At 47.0% G+C, this 18473-nt stretch overlaps 1 protein-coding gene across 1 annotated transcript in view; it reads left to right on the forward strand.

The window, feature by feature from the left end:
- Positions 1–14881: 14881 nt before the first annotated feature.
- The window catches only part of DNAH9 (dynein axonemal heavy chain 9), a 263946-nt gene continuing 260354 nt past the window's right edge, over positions 14882–18473 (forward strand). The window contains exon 1 of the mRNA XM_066264311.1: positions 14882–15298. Within this exon, the coding sequence (XP_066120408.1) occupies positions 14882–15298 (417 nt within the window). The remainder of the gene's footprint in view (positions 15299–18473) is intronic.

Below are 18473 nucleotides of genomic sequence, written 5' to 3' on the forward strand. Positions count from 1 at the left end.
AGCTCCGCACTGGTGGGTGAAGGAATGAGACTAAGAATGTGACTTGCCACAGTTAGATTCCGGAAACAATGACCTTGAACTGGGATTGTAGATTCCCCAGTTCTGCAGATATGTGTATGGCCCTTTAAAAGGGAGGTGGGGGTGGCAGGAAGAACTCCCCAGTGTCAGCCCTGGGAATTTTTAATCTAACCATGTCCACAATAGGCAGAGAAATCAATTGACTGATTCCTCTTACTTACTCAAGAATTCCAAAGCTCCTGTCCACCCTGCTAAAGCTCACCATCACACATAATCACGAGGGTAGTAAGGCTCAGGGTGATCACACAGCCCTCAGCTTCCCCGCTGGGGTGGTGTCCCTGGTACTGTGAGGACGTGAGGACAGGGACAGCACTGCTTTCCTTCCCTACAAACACATAAACCTTCTCAAGGGCTGGTCCCAGGGGTTTATGAGGGTTTGCTCCAGAGGGGAGGCTGGGAGTGTTGGCTTGGAGGAAACCAACCAAGCAACCAACCAACATAGCGCAGTTGGACGCTGCAGAAACAAACGTGTGTCTCTCAGAGCTGGTCCCCTAAACCCAGCGCCCTCTAATCTAGCCCTTGGCCAGTCCCCTCGAAGGCTGCCCGTTGGCGCCAGCGGTGAGAATGCCTTCCACCTGTGTCTAGACACACAGACGCAGCAGACCAGAAATCTGATCTCATCTCTCTGATTTCATCTGAGGAGCATCTTCTTGGCCCCGAGTTCTCCAGCCCTCAGGATGATACTTCTCCCAGGCCCTGTCTTTCTGTCTCAGGGGTTGTCTGATAGGTTGATTCCAAAATGTTCCTCGTCCCAGCCTTACTCCCTATCCAGTTCAAAACCTCTGGTGTCAGTTGGATCAAAAAATTCTACCTGAACCTTCCCTTTTTTGTTTTTTTTCTTATTAATTTTAATGGGGTGACATTGATAAATCAGGGTACGTATGTTCAGAGAAAACATCTCCAGGTTATTTTGACATCTGATTATGTTGCATACCCCCTCACTCAAAGTTAAATGATTCTTCTCCTTCACAGTAAGGTCTGGAATGAAAAAGAGAGGAGGGAGGAAGGGAGGGAAGAGGAAGAGAGAACTCCACAAACTTGCTCCAATTCAATCCCTTATTTCAAAATTCACAAAATGATGTCTTCACTAGGACACAGAAGCATCTCATTCATTCCGTCGGTTCATCCCTGTTTGCAGAACAACCAAAGCCACATGACTAGACAAGGCCACAGGGCAGGTAGAAGAGGGTTCTGGGACGGGACCCCACATGTCATGACTTCCAGCCCCACCAGGCCCTCCCCCACAGTAAAAGCCCCCCTTCCCCAGCAAGGGAAGCCCAGAATGTTCCTCTGCTTGTTTTGTTCTTTGTGCGGGTCTCCACTGATCTGATTGGAGTGGACTGGGGTCTGCACAGGTTCTGTCCCGCCCTAAAGGTGCTTGCTGGTCTCCGTGGCCTTTGATGACAGCAAAGCTCCCACAATCCCTTGGGCCCTCCCACCTTTCCTGTCTCGTCCCTCCACTTAACTCTTGACTCCGTGAGTTCATAATCCACAAACGATCTCCCAAGAATTCTTTCAACCCCCAAACTGGGCTCCACAGTGTCTTGGGTGGTGGGTTCTCCTTCTAGACAGTTCCAACCCTTTGCTTAATTCAGATTTCTCCTTCCCTTTTCCCACTTTCCCCCCTCAGAACCCTGGCTGTAACCTCAGTCCTTCAGGCCAGTGCAGGCTTTCTGTGCTCTCACCTCCCTGGTCTTGCCCTCTCCTCAATTTACCTTTCTCCATCCTTGCTTTGTTTCCTTCGGTCTTGCTCTCCTCGCAGGTGGTAACACCTAGAGCTCTCAATGCAAACATTCAAAGAAGGAGACATTCCTCCGGTCTTCTGTTGGCCTCACTGGCTTGTCCTTCACCGCCGGCCCCCAGTAAGATGATGGCCCAGGGCACACAGCCCAGGGCTCTCCCACTCTGACCCCTGGGAGGGAAGGAAGAGAAGCCACCCTGTCAGAGGCCTCACAGCTCAAAGGCCAGCCCTGGTCCCAGCGGCTGCAAGTCCACCGAAGCCCCCAGCCTGCCCAGAGGCTCCTACTCGGGCCAAAGACTCCTATCCTTGAGGGCTCTTGTCTACTGTTCCACTTCACACCTGTCTTGTCTGTGTGTGTGGCCCACATCTCCCTCTGTCCCAAATACTGGACAGCCTCATGACGCCCCCTCCCCGCCGCGTGGAGATATACCCATTGCACTGACCCTGCCACCACACAACCCACTGTCTTCAGAGACACCTTGTCTGCCACCAGCCTTCCATCCACAGACTCCATCCACAGACAGCTGTGCACTTGACCCCAGGTGTTCTGAAAGGGCTGCTGATGACCCGGACCTAGAACGCACCTGCCCTGGGGAATGCTGGCACATTACTGGCCTCACACGTTCCTCCGTCCTATTCCCCACCCAAGCCTGGGAAACTTTGCTCTGGGGTATTTTCAAGGAAGCTTGTTGTGTTTTAACGCAGTATTTTTCAGGGTTCAAATGTTATTTTTTATAAGTGCAGCATTTCGGGGACAGACGCGAGATGAGAGGTCTGTCGTCCTGCGCGCTCTATTTGATCTCAGAAGGAAGCATACTCCAGGAGGAAAGAGCGCGGGCGGGAGCTCCTGGATTCGTGGCTCCCACCCGTGGCTCTGTCTCCGTTTTGCCAAGTGGCTGAGGATGAGTCGCGCTCTCGCTCCGTGCCTCGGTGCCCTGGGAAGTGAGGGGCTTTGAATAGAGGCACTCTGGCATTTCCCCCACTCCTACACGCTAGGGACATTCATTCGTCATTGGCACCTCTCCTTTCTTCACATCCCTCCTCCACTTCAACTGAACTGCATGCATCCCATGAAGTCTGCCCCGTGGTGACATCCTGAGATGCCCTAGACAGCCAACAGACTCCTCACCAGAGCCTGGGGTGGACACCATGTTCTTGGCCACCTCGGGACGCTCTCCTATCTGAAGGTGGAAGGACCTGCCCATTCCACAGGTTACCGACTCTGTGTCACGGAAGTCCTCACATATAGACACATCTGAGTCATCTGGGCGGGGGTGTCTGTGTCATTGGAAACTGTGAGTCAGAAGTTTTCATTTTGACGTGGTCCTTAAAGCTGGAGGGAGGGAGTTCTGATTTGGGGGGCTGGAGGAGAGGGGTCCAGAGGCTGGCCTCCAGGGGCACGACGTTTGTACTTGAGAACAGTTGGAATGACACTCCAAGCCACAAGGAGAATTCACGGCAGGGGCTCTGTGTGGCCATGGTCCCACTCCGGAGCCTGTGTCCTGAAGACTGAGTCTGTACATGGGGCTCCGTGCCAGCTGAAGGGACAGGAAGCCTCACCCCCGGAGCCGCTAGGAGCTGGGCACCCCCCCCCACAGCACTTCCCTAGCCCCTCCTTGGGACACTACCATCCTCCCGGTGAAAGCTTGTGAAACAAGAGTCGAGAGTGCAAGTCAGTGTCATCCAACCCATCCTGTAAATCAGCAAACACATCAACCTTCACGAGTCAGAGACATGACCTTACATGTTTCCTTAATGCCCTCCTTCCTGAGGGAGGGGAAGCCCCTGTTCAACTTTGCTTCCCCTCCTGCGGTGACCCTCCAAGGCCACTCTGTGGGAGGACTCAGTCCTGTGCTTCATAGTGGCAAATACTCCTCTAGTTCTATAACCCAACTAGACATTTTGTAGTCAAGGATTCTTGAAATTCTCTAATAAAAAGCAATTCTTACTCTAATATTTTTAGTTTTGGGGCACAATTTCCTAAGGGGAGGGGGATTAATGAACACTTTTTACACACTAGCCCGATTTCTGGACTCTGTGTTTATTATATGGTAGTGCCGCTGACAAGGACCTTTCTATCTGTACCTTCGCAGTTTCCTTATCCCCCGTCAGTGAGCTTCATGACGAGCCGTGCTCTCCTAACGGCTGCTTCTGTACAAATCCCATCGTCCGACTCACCTGTCAAAGCACATTCTGTATGTACTGTAAACAAATATCACTTTAGTAAGATTTAGTCTTTAAGGCTTTTTTTCCACTTTTGTCAGTAACATATATTTATGAATTAAAAAAAAAAAATAAAGCCGTTTCAACATAACCTGTCTCTTGAAGTATCCATGTGCTTAATTTCTCAAACACGGACCGGAAACTAAAAATCATGGAAGGATGTAGAAGATGACCAGAATGGGGCAGAAGCAGGCACTGACTGCAAATGGGAATGGGGAAAATTTTAGGGCAATAGAAGCATCTTCAAACTGGATTATGGTGATGGCCACACTGTATAAATTCAGTGAAAATTATCACACTGTATCCTCCCAATGGGTAAATTGTATGATATGCAAATTCGGCCTTAATAATGATTTTTTAAGTGGTGAACGAAAGGAATATAGGAAGGGAAGCTCAGAACAGGTGCCAGTGGATAAGGTATACCAGTTCAAAACATAATTAGAGGTTACAACTTTGTATCCATATTCATCTACACTAGCTCCATTATTATTGGGCAGTAGGTCTTAGTTTGGTTAGAGACTTAATTCTGGTAAGTTACCATGGTTGATTAGAGTGCAGATGGTTAAGTATCAACGCCATTTAAACAAGAGAATCAAGTTTCGCCATGAAGATTGATTTCGATTTGAAGGCTTGTTCAAGACCCCCCCCTTCCTTTGGATGCATTTTTTAAAAAAATATTATTTTCTTTGGTATATACTCACTTCTGCTGCTAAGAGCATCTGTTTGTTGTTCGGTGTTTCTGAGTTATCACCATAACCTAGATCAGGCATGGGCAACAGTTCTTGCTCCTGGGCCAGATTAGAAAGAAAACATTTTTCACAGGCCGGACGAAATATTAAAATTAAAAAATGTTAAACACAAAAACAATTCGTTTAAGTAAAAAAAATTTATTATGTAATTCTTTTATGAATAAATGTGAGTGAAAATATTTTTAATATACAATTTTATTTTAATCAAAATATATTTTAATAAAAATATAACTACATGCATATAAATATCCAGACTATCGCAATCAATCGAAACAATATTTAATTAATAGAATGAACTTGAAGGGGTTATATCGCAAATAAAACAATTATTTCATTTTACAAACAGCCTGGACACATTTTCAGTTATCAACTGCAGCTGTTGTCTATGCTACAATGCCACTTGATTCAGCACACTTGACCACAAAAATAACGAATTGTTTCACCTTGGGTGCGCACTGGCAAACTCCGCCTAAAAGAATGTGGGTTTCACATCGCCGCTGAACGTCAAACAGTTCATATCAAGTACAGACGAGTACAAAAGTTGTAAATCTTTATAATGGAATTTTTTTTAAAAATAGAGAAGTATCGCCAATACATTTGACCAATTATTGGAAGTTAACCCTAGATTAGTCACACGCAGAGTTCTTTTCCGCATATCACTATCTTCTTAAATATCTCAATTTCCAATAATCAAAGTCGCGTCCACTTCTGAGTAGCTGAGATTTTAAAGTAGCGGAGAATATTAAAAATTTAATCGCAGGCCACATAAATTCATTACGCGGGCCATATAAACTCATTATGTGGGCAGATGTTGGCCACGCCTGGCCTAGGTGCTGGTGGGCTCAGGTTGAGCAAACAAAGCGTTGCCACACAGGACACGGTCTTCAGCCAACTTTGGTGCCTCCCTAGTTCCTAGAAGCCACAGTCATTTGTACTCTCTTACCAACTGCCCAATGCCATTGTCATTAAAACCCTTCTCGTTGGGTGTGTTGAACTTAGGTTCAGAATCCTTTTATTACCTCCTGTCACCGGCTTTCTTTACCCAGGACAAAGTCACAAGCCTATCTGCTATTCTAACACCTAACAACACATAACCAAACACAGCCTCAAATGTATTTTGCTCGTGACATCCTTTGCTTACTAACAATCACTGCAGTGTGTTGCTACTATATCATAGTGTCTCTCATCCATGATGATTCATAGCAAGAACACACACACACACACACACACACACACACACAGAAAAGCTCCATTAATCCATATTCATTTCACTATTGGAGGGAAACCCAAAGAACAACACAATCCCGAATTGAAGAAATTCTTTTTAACAGAAGTGCAATTTAATTACACTGCTTACGTAGACATATAACGACTAAATGAGACTGGCAAACACATTCCCAGAGAGGAAATCTTCCCTATTGAACAGGTAAGAATAATGGGTAGTTACTATAGAAGTTATCGAGAGGCGTGGGTCCGAATCCCGAACACGTTTTATATTGTGCTTCCAAAATACCCTAGAAGATTCGTCTCCTAAACAGGCTAACAATTTAACTTTCTCTTTGATCCTGAAAGGTCAACCTCAATATCCCCCCCCCCCCTTACAGTTGTCTCTAATTTCAAATTGATGAGACCTGACCTGGAGTCAAATGACCTTGTTTATTGCATCGGTTCTGCCCGCATTTTTTTTTTTCCTGTAGAACCTGGAAAGACTTCTCTTCTTCAGATTTAAATTTTCTCCTTTAAAACAAAAGGAATGGGCCAGACCAAGTCTCTAAAATATTTCCTCAGCTTCTTCAGTCTCTGGTCTGCTATTTTGTCACGATCTGGCAGGGAGTTGGTGGGCTCCGCTGGTGCCAGTCGTGACCCAGGGCAGAGCGAGGGGAAGGAACGGGGAGCTCTGGGCTGGAGCCCCTGCTGAAGAGGCAGCATCTTTGCAGTCGCCAGCATATCTGCCCTGTGTCAATAAGATGGCTACAGAGGAAGCAACGAGCTTAAGTTCGAAGAAGAACAAGGCCCTTGGAAAATGGCCAGTTCTGTTTTAACTTAACTTTGTTTTTATTGCCCAAGATCAACAACTTGTCTGTTGTTTTTTTAAAATAAAAATCCCCAAGAAGCTCTGGCCGGTTGGCTCGGCGGTAGAGCGTCGGCCTGGCGCGTGCAGGGGACCCGGGTTCGATTCCCGGCCAGGGCACATAGGAGAAGCACCCATTTGCTTCTCCACCGCCCCCCTCCTTCCTTTCTGTCTCTCTCTTCCCCTCCCGCAGCCAAGGCTCCTTTGGAGCAAAGATGGCCCGGGCGCTGGGGATGGCTCCTTGGCCTCTGCCCCAGGCGCTAGAGTGGCTCTGGTCGCCGCAGAGCAAAGCCCCGGAGGGGCAGAGCGTTGCCCCCTGGTGGGCAGAGCATCACCCCTGGTGGGCGTGCCGGGTGGATCCCGGTCGGGCGCATGCGGGAGTCTGTCTGACTGTCTCTCCCCGTTTCCAGCTTCAGAAAGAAAAAGAAAAAAAAAATCCCCAAGAAGGTATTTTCACAGAAAGTTCTCAATGCTTCCTTCTTTTTACTGCTCTTGCCCACAGAAATAAGAGCTCAAATGTGTGTTTCATGATCAGGGCTCTATGCAACAAAAAGAAGTTGTTTTGCTTCCAGCCTCTGCAACAAAAAAGAATTTGTTTTGCTTCCAGCCTCCATTTCAATCCCAAATCTAAGTTGTAGAAAGATGTGTCCAGTGGAGAATACCAGGACCATTGTCCTCATTCCCCAACTCTGTGTACCCTAATGATATTTTCTTGGACCATTTATAAGAGCTGTTGCTGGTTCATCAAAGCAACCATGGAGAATACCTCTACCACTGAAAGGAGATTGGTCCAGACATCGATCTTCATTTTAGATTTGGCGGAAATCAAAAGAACTCATCTAATCCAGTGCTACCCAGTGCATGCCCACAGAACAGCAGCATGGTTAGCCCCTGAGAGCTCAGGGCCGCATGCGCACGGCCAGTCTCCAGCCTGGACTGACTCGGTGAGAATGTCTGGTGGTGGGGCCCCAGGATGTGTCTTTTGATGAGATACCTAAGTGACTCTGTGTACATTAAGGTTTGAAAAGCACATCATTCTGCCTTTTTTTTTTTTCAGTTTTGAAATTCTATAACTTGATGATAAGCATAAAGACTTAGCATTGAGGAACGAGCGCAGCCTGGATCTCTACAGCCAGACGATTTCCAGCAGCCAGTTCAGGGAAGAGGTGAGAATAAGCTGAGTGTATGGAGGGTAAGCACTGTATTTAGGAAATGCGGAGACGGCTGAGTTGGATGGATGCACTGCCAGTGGGAAAGTTTAATACAGGGAATGTCTGTGACTATTGAAAGGCGTCATAAGGCTGAATGAGAACTTTTAAAGACTGCACAAGCCTGACTGTGTTAAAATTTGAAGAGAAAGGGGAATTGGGTAAAGGCACGGACACCGAACAAGAAAATCAGGAAAGTTATCCTGAAATATGAGAGAAAACAGCAATTAGGGAGTTCAGGGTCTTCCCTCTTCTCAATCCCAGGTAACCTGAAGAACAATGTTCATGATTGCAACTCTTTCTTACCCTAGTCCTCATCCAACATCCACCAGGGTGACCAGCTCCAGGTGACCCTCATTTTTCAGATTTTTTATAATAACATGTGTTACCTCCTCCACTCATACAGCCACAACTGAATATGTATTTCACAAATGTATAATCCCACTCCCACCAGAAGGGTTGGTTCTCAATGCCTTTTAGATATGTGATTTCCTCCAAAACGAAGAGGACCATACCTAAGAATCAAAGTTAACATCAAGCCCTACAAATTCCCCCAGCCTTCCCCCCCTCCCCCGCAAAATAAACAGCCGAGAGGTGTGCTCTCTGCCGCTTTCCCTGTTCTGCCCACCGGTGTCCCGGGGGGGGGGGGGGGGGGGGGGGGGGGGGGGGGGGGGGGGGGGGGGGGCGGATGCACAGCGACACAGCATAATTAAGTGGTGCGCAGAATTCATTGCTTTTTAAAATAGCTTCATCAACTCTTCATATCACATATTTATAAAACACGTATATGTGGAAAGCAAGCCAGGATGGTTATTGTTTGGCACATTTAATTAAGTATTTCTTTCATCCTTCTGGGTTCAAACACTGAATGATGAGTAAACACAGGAAGATATGCCAATATCAATTTCTGGTTTTCTGCCTTAAATCAAAAGCAGGGCGAAAGCAAGAGCTGAGTCTGTGACCCGGAGCTGTCACATGATAAACACAGCGACTGAGGGCTTCCCCGTCACATCTCCTGTATAGACCCTGTTCCAGGGAGTATCTCTTTCATGTTTCCTCTCTCAGCTGTCTCTTTGATGGATCCTTCCTCCTGACCAATCAACATCTTCATCCTTTTTTTTTTTCACATCCACTTGCATCAGTGTGAGCATTGTTTGAGAGGGACAGAAAACACAACTCAGACTGGCTTTCTGGGGAGGGGATATCTTTACTCACATACATGAAAAGTCTGGCGTGGGGGCCGCAGCTCACTCATCGGGAACGTTCATCTTCTTGACTCCATTTTCAAAGAGCCCTTCCCTGCCATGGTGCCAAGGTGACGCAATTAGAGCTGCCCTACATGCTCCTAGATTCAAGTCCAGGTGAAAGTAGAAAGCGCTCATTGATCCCCAACAGTCAAACCAAAGCCTGGGTCTTCCTGTGCTGTTCTGATGAGGTCTGACTGCCCATGGCCACACTGGGGACCGCGCTCAGCTTGGGCCCAGTCACAGGCTCCATTCCTAGAGTCGGAAACAGAGCCTTATCAGAAGTACCTGGACTAGGGGGGAGGGTAGGAGGAGGTGGTTCAGGGGGCGGAAGTAGTTTCCCCAAAGAAACAAACAATGAACGATTATCAGAAGAAGGGTAACCGAATACCAGAGCAAAAACGCAAACAAATAAACAAAATCAAGGGTTACCTTTCTTTCCACTTTTGAGTGACAGGAGAAGTCCAGAATGGAAAGTGACTAGATTCAGAGAGCAGGTAGAAAGCCTGGGGTCTGATTCTTGCACTGTCCTTTTCCTATTTTATTATTGTTATTAAGAACAGGTTTGGATTGTGAATAGATGGTTTCCTCTCTCTAAAGACAAGGCTATATAGCCTATCCATCACTGCATCCCCAGGGCACGTAGAAACAATGACTGATGGATGCATTCCTGCTCTCAGAAGTGTGAGATGACTACGTGGACCGCCCATAGAACCTGTTAGGTCATGAGGGAGAAAGGAAGGTAGTTACTACCATTAATAACCATTACTGAGAAAGGACGTCATGGCTTTGCTGTTTAAAATGATCTCTACCCAGGGACTCTTTTTTTGTTTGTTTGTTTCCTTACCAGTTGTTGCTGTGCATTTTTTAAAAATTTTGATATTAAATTTAATGGGATGACATCAATCAATAAGAATACATAGGTTTCAGATAAACATCTCTATACTATTTGAACTGTCTACCTAGGGACTCTTAATGACATCTCTCCCAACTTCTCCGTAGAATAACTAAGAAAACAGAAACGAAGAAGAGTGCTCTTCACTTTCACAGTTATGACTGGTGGGTTCCCTGATTTCCTGAGTCAGTGAAGGATGACTTATATCACAGAGTCCTAAACTCTTACCCATCTACAGTTTAGCATATACATTCTAACCGCTAGGCCTTCCAGACTGTGCCTTGGGTGTTCAAAGCCAAGCACTTGGCATTCAAATAAATGAGCGGTTCCACATAAACCATTTCTCCTTCTCAACTGTTTTACTCTTGCAACGAAAGAAAAGAAATAGCATAACTCTCGAAGCTATTGTCTCTGTTCTGTGTTTAGAAACCATTCGGAAATTCAATGGACTATGTTAGCCCACATCCACACTCCCCTGAGGCATTAAAATCTCACTAACTCAGGGAGTAAAGAGCCCCAGGACAACATCAAAACATACAGGAATTAAAAACCTCAATTAGTGTTGTAAAATGCATCCCCTCCTCGTAATTGTCAACACCTCTCTCAGTTTGCATTAGCAGAAAACCAGACCAGAAAGCACAAATGCAAAATAAGTAATAATCAGGGTCGGCAGAACAATCTTTCTTGCTGTGACGGAACACATCATTCTGAGAACTGAATGGGCTCTCATCATTTCAGGCAAAATCAACTCAATGGGACTTTAGCTTTATTCTAAAATGGTTTTGTTTCTGGTGTTTTGTTGTGTGTTTTTTTGAATCACAAAAATAAAAAAGAGAAAAAATTCTTAAACAATCACGTCGTTTCAAAAATGTTACCTACAAAGGAACAAAAATCAAGCTGACTTCAGACTTCTCTTCAACACTAAGTTTCAGAAGGCAGTGAAGCAATTTCTCTAGAGGTTTGAGGGGAAAGTAAATATTGCCCCCAAATGTTATACCTACCTGGCTCTGCGCGGGAGATCCGGTTTGGGGGGGGGGCATTAGTATAAAGGGAAGAATTGTCTTGGAGGAGTAAGTTCTTACAAGAAAAGAGATTTTGGAGTGTGAAGATTAGGAGCCCTGAGAGATGTCTAAGCGACGCCGATACTGAAGGAAGTTAGCTAAAGAGAATGCGAGGGTGCCTGTCATGGAGGTCAAGAGCCTGCAACAAAGAGCATTTCCACAAGTGCATCTGAAATCTCCTGGGCTGAACAGAGCCAATAAGTAAAGTGAGGCAGGGCTGAGCCGTTCCCACTGACTGTGACGACAGAGAAGTCACCAGTGATGGGCTTAATTCTAAAATTTGTAAAGCTAAGAAATTAAAGCTATTTAAATATCTAATGTATAATTTTGTAAATTGAATAAAGCATTACCATTTATTCCCAGTAACTGAAATGAATTGCCCAACACCATTCATAGGATAATAAATGCCACATGCATCCCTTCTTATTTTTTTAAATTGTGATACTCTGTACATTGTACACACATACAATATCATACATACAAAGAATATAACATAATATATATGTACAGTTTAAGAAGAATGATAATATTAAAACCCCTAATCAAGGTTAAGAAATAAAACATTACCAGGAACATAGAAGTCCCCTTGTGTGCACCTCACCATCCTGTATCTCTCTGTCCCCAAAAACAACTGATCAAAATCTGAATTTCGTGATAATCATTCCTTTACTCTTCTCAAGATTGCCATATATATATATATATATATATATATATATATATATATATAACAAAATACTGTTCATTTCACTTGGATAAGACTTCTAATAAATGTACTGGATGTATTCAGCTGGAACTCGTCCTTCTTGTTTAACATTATGCTCTTGAGATTTATTCATGTTGATATACACAGTCCATTCATTTTCACTATATAGTATTTTATTCTATGAATAGTATGTATCACAATTTCTTTTTTATATCTTTTTTTTTTTTTTTTTTACTTTTCCGAAGCTGGAAATGGGGAGGCAGTCAGACAGACTCCCGCATGCGCCCGACCGGGATCCACCCGGCATGCCCACCAGGGGGCGATGCTCTGCCCATGCTCTGTCGCAACCAGAGCCAGTCTAGCACCTGGGGCAGAGGCCAAGGAGCCATCCCCAGCGCCCAGGCCATCTTTTTGCTCCAATGGAGCCTCGGCTGCGAGAGGGGAAGAGAGAGACAGAGAGGAAGGGGGGGTGGTGGAGAAGCAGATGGGCGCTTCTCCTGTGTGCCCTGGCCGGGAATCGAACCCGGGACTCCTGCACACCAGCCCGACGCTCTACCACTGAGCCAACCGGCCAGGGCTGTATCACAATTTCTTTATCCAGTCTATCACTGATGAACGCGCAGTTTTTTTCCCATGATTTTGCTGTTGTGAACCACGTACCAATCAATATTCTCATACATGTCTCCTGGCTGGAGCCCCAAGTGGCCTAGGATCTCTTTTACATGTATCCAAGACCCCTGCCCATTCGTGTCCTATGTCTTTCTTTAGTGGCCTAGGATCTCTTTTACATGTATCCAAGACCCCTGCCCATTCGTGTCCGATGTCTTTCTTTAGTGGCTGGCATCCATGACAGCTGCTGGGAGACTACTATAACAATCCCTGCAAATTCTTTGAATTAAAACTTCATTATTATTTTGAAATATTTGATATAGAAAGGTTAACTTCTCTTCAATATCCATCAGTAGCTTCACAGAAATCTCAACATAAATCAGCCATGCGGAAGGCGGTAGAAACTTTATTTGAAGTTTGTGGGGACTAACTGGCCCTGAATTCACTTTCTGTGCAAACAATGAGCAGGGCTGACACAATTTCAGGTCCTGAGCATTAACAGGGCAACAATGCCTTCCTGTGTGCAAAGTAAAAATCTCTAGAAAAGGATATATGTCAGAAGCCCCTCAATGTTTCTATCGTCCCCTGATGCTTTTTTGGATATGCCAATGATCAAATCCATCTTAAAAATTGTTTTAGTGCCCCTGCTCTGTCCCACCACTCATAGTTGGTCTGCCTACTGTTGAATCCAGCCATAGCAAAACACTCTCTACAAACATAAGAATTCATTGACTCATGCAGATGTTTTCATCACAGCATCTCTTGAGCCTCAGTTATTAGGAAATCAATCATTTTACCTGCCAGCTATGAGCTTTCCCTGAGGGGCTCTCGTTAGCTGGGCTGCCTTTGATAAGCTCTTATTCTGTGAATATTCCTTTGAAGCCCATGATGCATGTTCTTTTCACCCAGAAACCCTGCAGCTTCTGGTTAAAGAGGAAAAGCAGGGTGGTTGGTTAGAGGGGAGCTCACTCCAGACCTGCAGGCTTCATGCTTCCCAGCTTGTCCCTTTCCTTGTCTCATTCACACCTTACACACATGTAAATGGCCAAGCTAGCTATATCCTGGATCATCTTGAAGGACTCAGCAGGTGACAAACGCTAACTTTTGAGGTCAGGAAAAAGTGCTTCATATTATCCTCTTTTGAAGACAAGATCCAGACACCCGGGAAGGATGGGGAGGCTCTGAACACTCTACATATTTAATAGTGCTTTGTCGAGAACTGATTGGGAGCCATACTCATGGAAATCAAAGTGATCTCCGAGTTTTGAGTACCCATGTGTCAGCATATAGACACACATTTGAGGCATGGACAAAGCAAGAAACTTAAGAACACATTATTTTTATAATTAATATTAAAATGCTGAGCTGTTCAATAAGATAGCTACTGATAGAAACTCAAATTAAATAAAGATAATTAAAAATCCAATTCTTTAATCATACCAGTACATTTCAAATGTTCAAGGGCCACAGAAGCGCTGTTCTGAAGCCTTTTAGTCACCAAGAAATGAAAACGTCGCTGAATTCCCGTACATCTATTTTGTGAGTCGACATACAGGGGTCCCCAAACTTTTTACACAGGGGGTCAGTTCACTGTCCCTCAGACCGTTGGAGGGCCAGACTATAAAAAAAAACTATGAACAAATCCCTATGCACACTGCACATATCTTATTTTACAGTAAAAAAACAAAATGGGAACAAATGCAATATTTAAAGTAAAGAACAAGTAAATTTAAATCAACAAACTGACCAGTATTTCAATGGTAACTATGGGCCTGCTTTTGGCTAATGAGATGGTCAATGTGCTCCTCTCACTGACCCCCAATGAAAGAGGTGCCCCTTCCGGAAGTGCAGCGGGACCGGATAAATGGCCTCAGGCAGCCGCTTGCGGCCGCGGGGTCATAGTTTGGGGACCCCCGATAAAAGTTTGACGCATTTGGGGAATAGTGGGGTGAGCTGCGATCTATTCAGGGCCTGGAAGACCTCTCAAGAATTTAATCTGACCACAGTCAGCAGGATCCTTAACAGTATTTACATCTCTGACCTCCTCCTCGTGGCCGAGGTTCTTGCCCTTGATTTGAGCACGCCCAGTTTCAGAGAGCAGCCGCTAAACAAGAGCGTCGGCTGGTGTCTTAGCAACAGCGACGCGCTCCGCCCCCTTCCCTCGCGGTCCCTCTCCTACCTGGTTAGCCTGCAGGGGGCGGGGCCAGACGTCCTGCGCCCAATAGGAGGCGAGCAGAGGAGGGCCTCCTGGCCGCGTCCCCGTCGCCAGGGACACCGCGGCAGCCGGAGTCAGAGCGCGATGCCGGGCGCCCAGGAGCGGGCCGCACCGGCCCTGGAGACGGCAGAGCAGGACCCCGGCATCGATCCGAGACTGCGGCTCCTGGGCGCCTTCGTGGCGCGGAGCCTGCGGCCGGCGGCGGGCGCCTGGGAGCGCTGCGCGGGCGCGGCCGAAGCGGGGCGGCTGCTGCGCGCCTTCCTGGGCGCCGAGGCAGCCGAGGGGCCGCAGCCGCCGCTGCTGGTGCGCCTCGGGCCCGGGGGCCTGGCGCTGCGGTCCGGGCTGGACCCGGGACCCGAGTGCGGCACGCCTTGCGCTAAGGGGCTGTTTTTCCTGCGCACCGGGCCGGACCCGCCGGGGCCCGGTAGCCTCCGCGGCGCGGTGCTCTGCGGAGACCTGCCCGCTGCGCCGCTGGAGCACCTGGCGGCGCTGCTCTCTGAGGTGAGGATGGAGAGCGGACCCCGCACTGCTGCCCCGGGATGGGGGCAGGGCAGAGGGACACCCGGCGTCGGCGGGGCCTGGGGAGGGGCGGGGCCTGGGAGGTTGAGGGGCGGGGCTTATAGAGTGGGCGGGGCCTGGGAGGGCGGGGCTTTGTGGGGCGGGGCAGGATGGGCACCTAGACCCAGAGGACCAGCTGGGCAAGACTGAACCCGGGTCCATGTCAGAGCGAGACTGTGAGGGGACACGACTTGGTTCTGTCCGGGTCAGGGTTCCAGCAGGAGTCAAGAGGAGGCCAGAATCTGAAGAGTCTGCCGGGGCGGTCCTCATTTGAAAGCTCCTTACTCTCGTGTAATCTGGCATTGGGGAAGGCCAGAAGTGGGGCGCAAAGGGGCATTTCTGTGGGGTCAGTGAGGCTATGAACAGTGTTTACTGCTGAGGAAGAGTTGAAAGCCGGAAGTGGCTTGGTTTTGATCTTCATCTCATGTATGACACAGCCGTAGATGAAAGGTCAGCCCGCTGCCCTGGTAAAAGGGGGCATCCCGTTGGAAATGTCCAGCAGGCTTCTGGAGCGGTCTGCCTGGAACTCAGGAAGCATGCTCTCGGGAGAGCTCTGGTGCCGTCGTAGCAGATGCCTAGAGAAGGCAGATTCAGGAGGGAGCTCTCAGGAGAGAGTCTTGGGCCATTTAGAACTTTCTGGAATGAGAGCACACTTCCTTGCAAGTTGAATGCGTGTGCTTCTGAGGGCTTGATGCCCTGGATCGTGCAGATCAAGAAATAAGTATTTACAGAGCCCTGGCTAAATGGTTTCATGTGATGGGTGCAATGGTGAGTACCAAGTAAATAAAGACAAGATCTCACCCATGAATTTACTCATATATTTGCAACTCGCCTGACTGCTGTAGAGACAAGTTGGCCCCAGTGCTGAACCCGGATTCTGGAGGCTCTCCGCTAAGTCTGGTGTTAAGCCCCTTTAGTTGCTTTATTAGGAGGCTGTCCGGAGGGGAGAGTCTCCGGGAAGGATCTGGGGCAAGGGGAGCCCTCAGGAGGGGCCCTAAAAGCTAGGTTCCTCAGTAGAGAAGTAATTCAGTATTTTAACAACCAGAATGGTTTTACTGCTGTGCACTGTCTGAACAGCATTTCTGCAGAAGTCCGAGCTGGGATCAAATCCACTTATGAATAATGATGATAGAAAGAAGTGTCCCTGGTTCAGAGGAGAGATGTGGCTTGTGTCTTGAGAACCATGCTTAGCCTCAAGTGTTGAACAAGAGGGAAGAATTAGGAGAGAGCAAGGTCACTTTCAGGTGTGAGGAGCAGATTGAGCCAAGATTCAGAGCTGGAACTCTGCCTAATATATGTGGGGGACAATGATTCCATTGCAGTTTGGTGTCATGGCCCAGAAAATGTAGCCCAGCAAGCAAAAGTAATTTGAAAGTAATTCAAATGCTCAAATGTTCAAGAATTTTCACTGGTGCGTTGAAAAGCGATTGGAAACTGAGTGCTCCTCAGTAAGCAACTGGATGAATGAATTAAGGTCCATCTATAATTAAAGGGAATGATTGATATGAAATAGTTCTTCAGATAAACACATAAGATAAAATTTACTCTCCACACAGTTTTCAAGTGTGAAGTATAACATTGTCAACCACACGCACATTATTGTGCAACATATCCCTGGACCCCACCCCTGCCACATCCTGCGTGACTGAAACGCTATACCCACTAAACAACAGCTCCCTGCCTCCTCCTCCTCCCCCAGCCTCTGCACCCACCATTTCTACTTTGTCTCTGTGAAATTGACCACTTTAGATATCTCATCTAGCCCTGGCCAGTTGGCTTAGTGGTAGCTCATTGGCCCGGCATGTGGATGTCCGGGTTCGATTCCCAATCAAGGCACACAGGAGAAGCGCCCATCTGCTTCTCTACCCTAAACCCTCTCGCTTCTCTCTCTCTTCCCCTCCTGCAACCATGGCTCAATTGGAGTGAGTTGGCTCTGGGTGTTGAGGATAGCTCCATGGCCTCCACCTCAGGCACTAAGAAGAGCTCGGTTGCTGAGCATAGGCCAGAGTTTGTCTGTCTTCATCCCCTCTTCTCACTGAATAATAATAATAATAAAAAGATATCTCAAAAAGGTATCTCATATAAGTAGAATAATACAGTATTTATCTTTTCGCGACTAGCTATTTCACTTCATATAATGTCTTCATCGTTCTCCCATGTTGTAGCATATGACAGAATTTCCTCCCTTTTTCAGGCTGAACAGTATTCCACTATATATATCGATACTACATGTTCTTATCAATTCATCGATGAATGCACACGTAGGTTTCTTTTACCTCTTGGCTATTGTGGATAATGCCACAATTTAAGATAACTTTTTAGCAGTGCACAGTTTTCTGTCTAGTAAGTTGCCATTTCTGCTAAGAGAAAGGAAGGCGGAAGGTGAGAAGGAGTAAAGTAAGAACAGAGCAAGAAGAAAGGAAAGGAGAAAGAGGGAGAGAAGGAAGGAAGAAGAGGGAGGAGAGGAAGGAAGGCCGGAAAGAAGGAAGGAAGGACACTCGATAACAGAGTAACCCACAAGGGGAACTGGGTGGATGAGGAACCAGTAGGCAGAAGACTTCCTTTCTGCTGTAAAAGCTTTCATACTTTTAAAATTTACACCATGTAAATGTAATCTATTGAAAAATAGAAATAAAAATATTTTTTAAATACCTCCAGGCATTTACTTTCACTTCTCAAAACCTCTGACAGCAGTTCGTAGGCTATCCAAGCATGCTTCCAACTTTTCCCGTGCACCCCGAAGCCGAGGGTGCCCCGCAGAGCTCCCCTCTCCCCGTCCCCGAAGCCCCGTCCTTCCCGCCCTGCCTGCTCTCCCCTGTGGACCCCCTCTCAGCAGCTCCCGTTCTGTCAAACTCATCAGCGTGATGTGAGCAGGTGAGCTCACCTCCGTCAGCGTCAAACTGCCTTACTGAGTTGTCAGGAAACGTAGAAGTAGCAGATTAGGACACCCGGAACAGTGCGTTATGTTAAAGGTAATCAATCCATAAGGGACAGGACTTGTCACTCTGCATCCCTCTTAAAAGTGTCCTCGCTGTTCTGACTGGTCCCTAGTCACCTTGATTGAGATCTGTTTCTCCCTGAGGCTCTCCGCGACCTTTTCCCTCAGCCCCTGAGGCCA

The sequence above is a fragment of the Saccopteryx bilineata genome, chromosome 2 (genome assembly GCF_036850765.1).
Source record: "Saccopteryx bilineata isolate mSacBil1 chromosome 2, mSacBil1_pri_phased_curated, whole genome shotgun sequence".
Lineage (NCBI taxonomy): Eukaryota > Metazoa > Chordata > Mammalia > Chiroptera > Emballonuridae > Saccopteryx > Saccopteryx bilineata.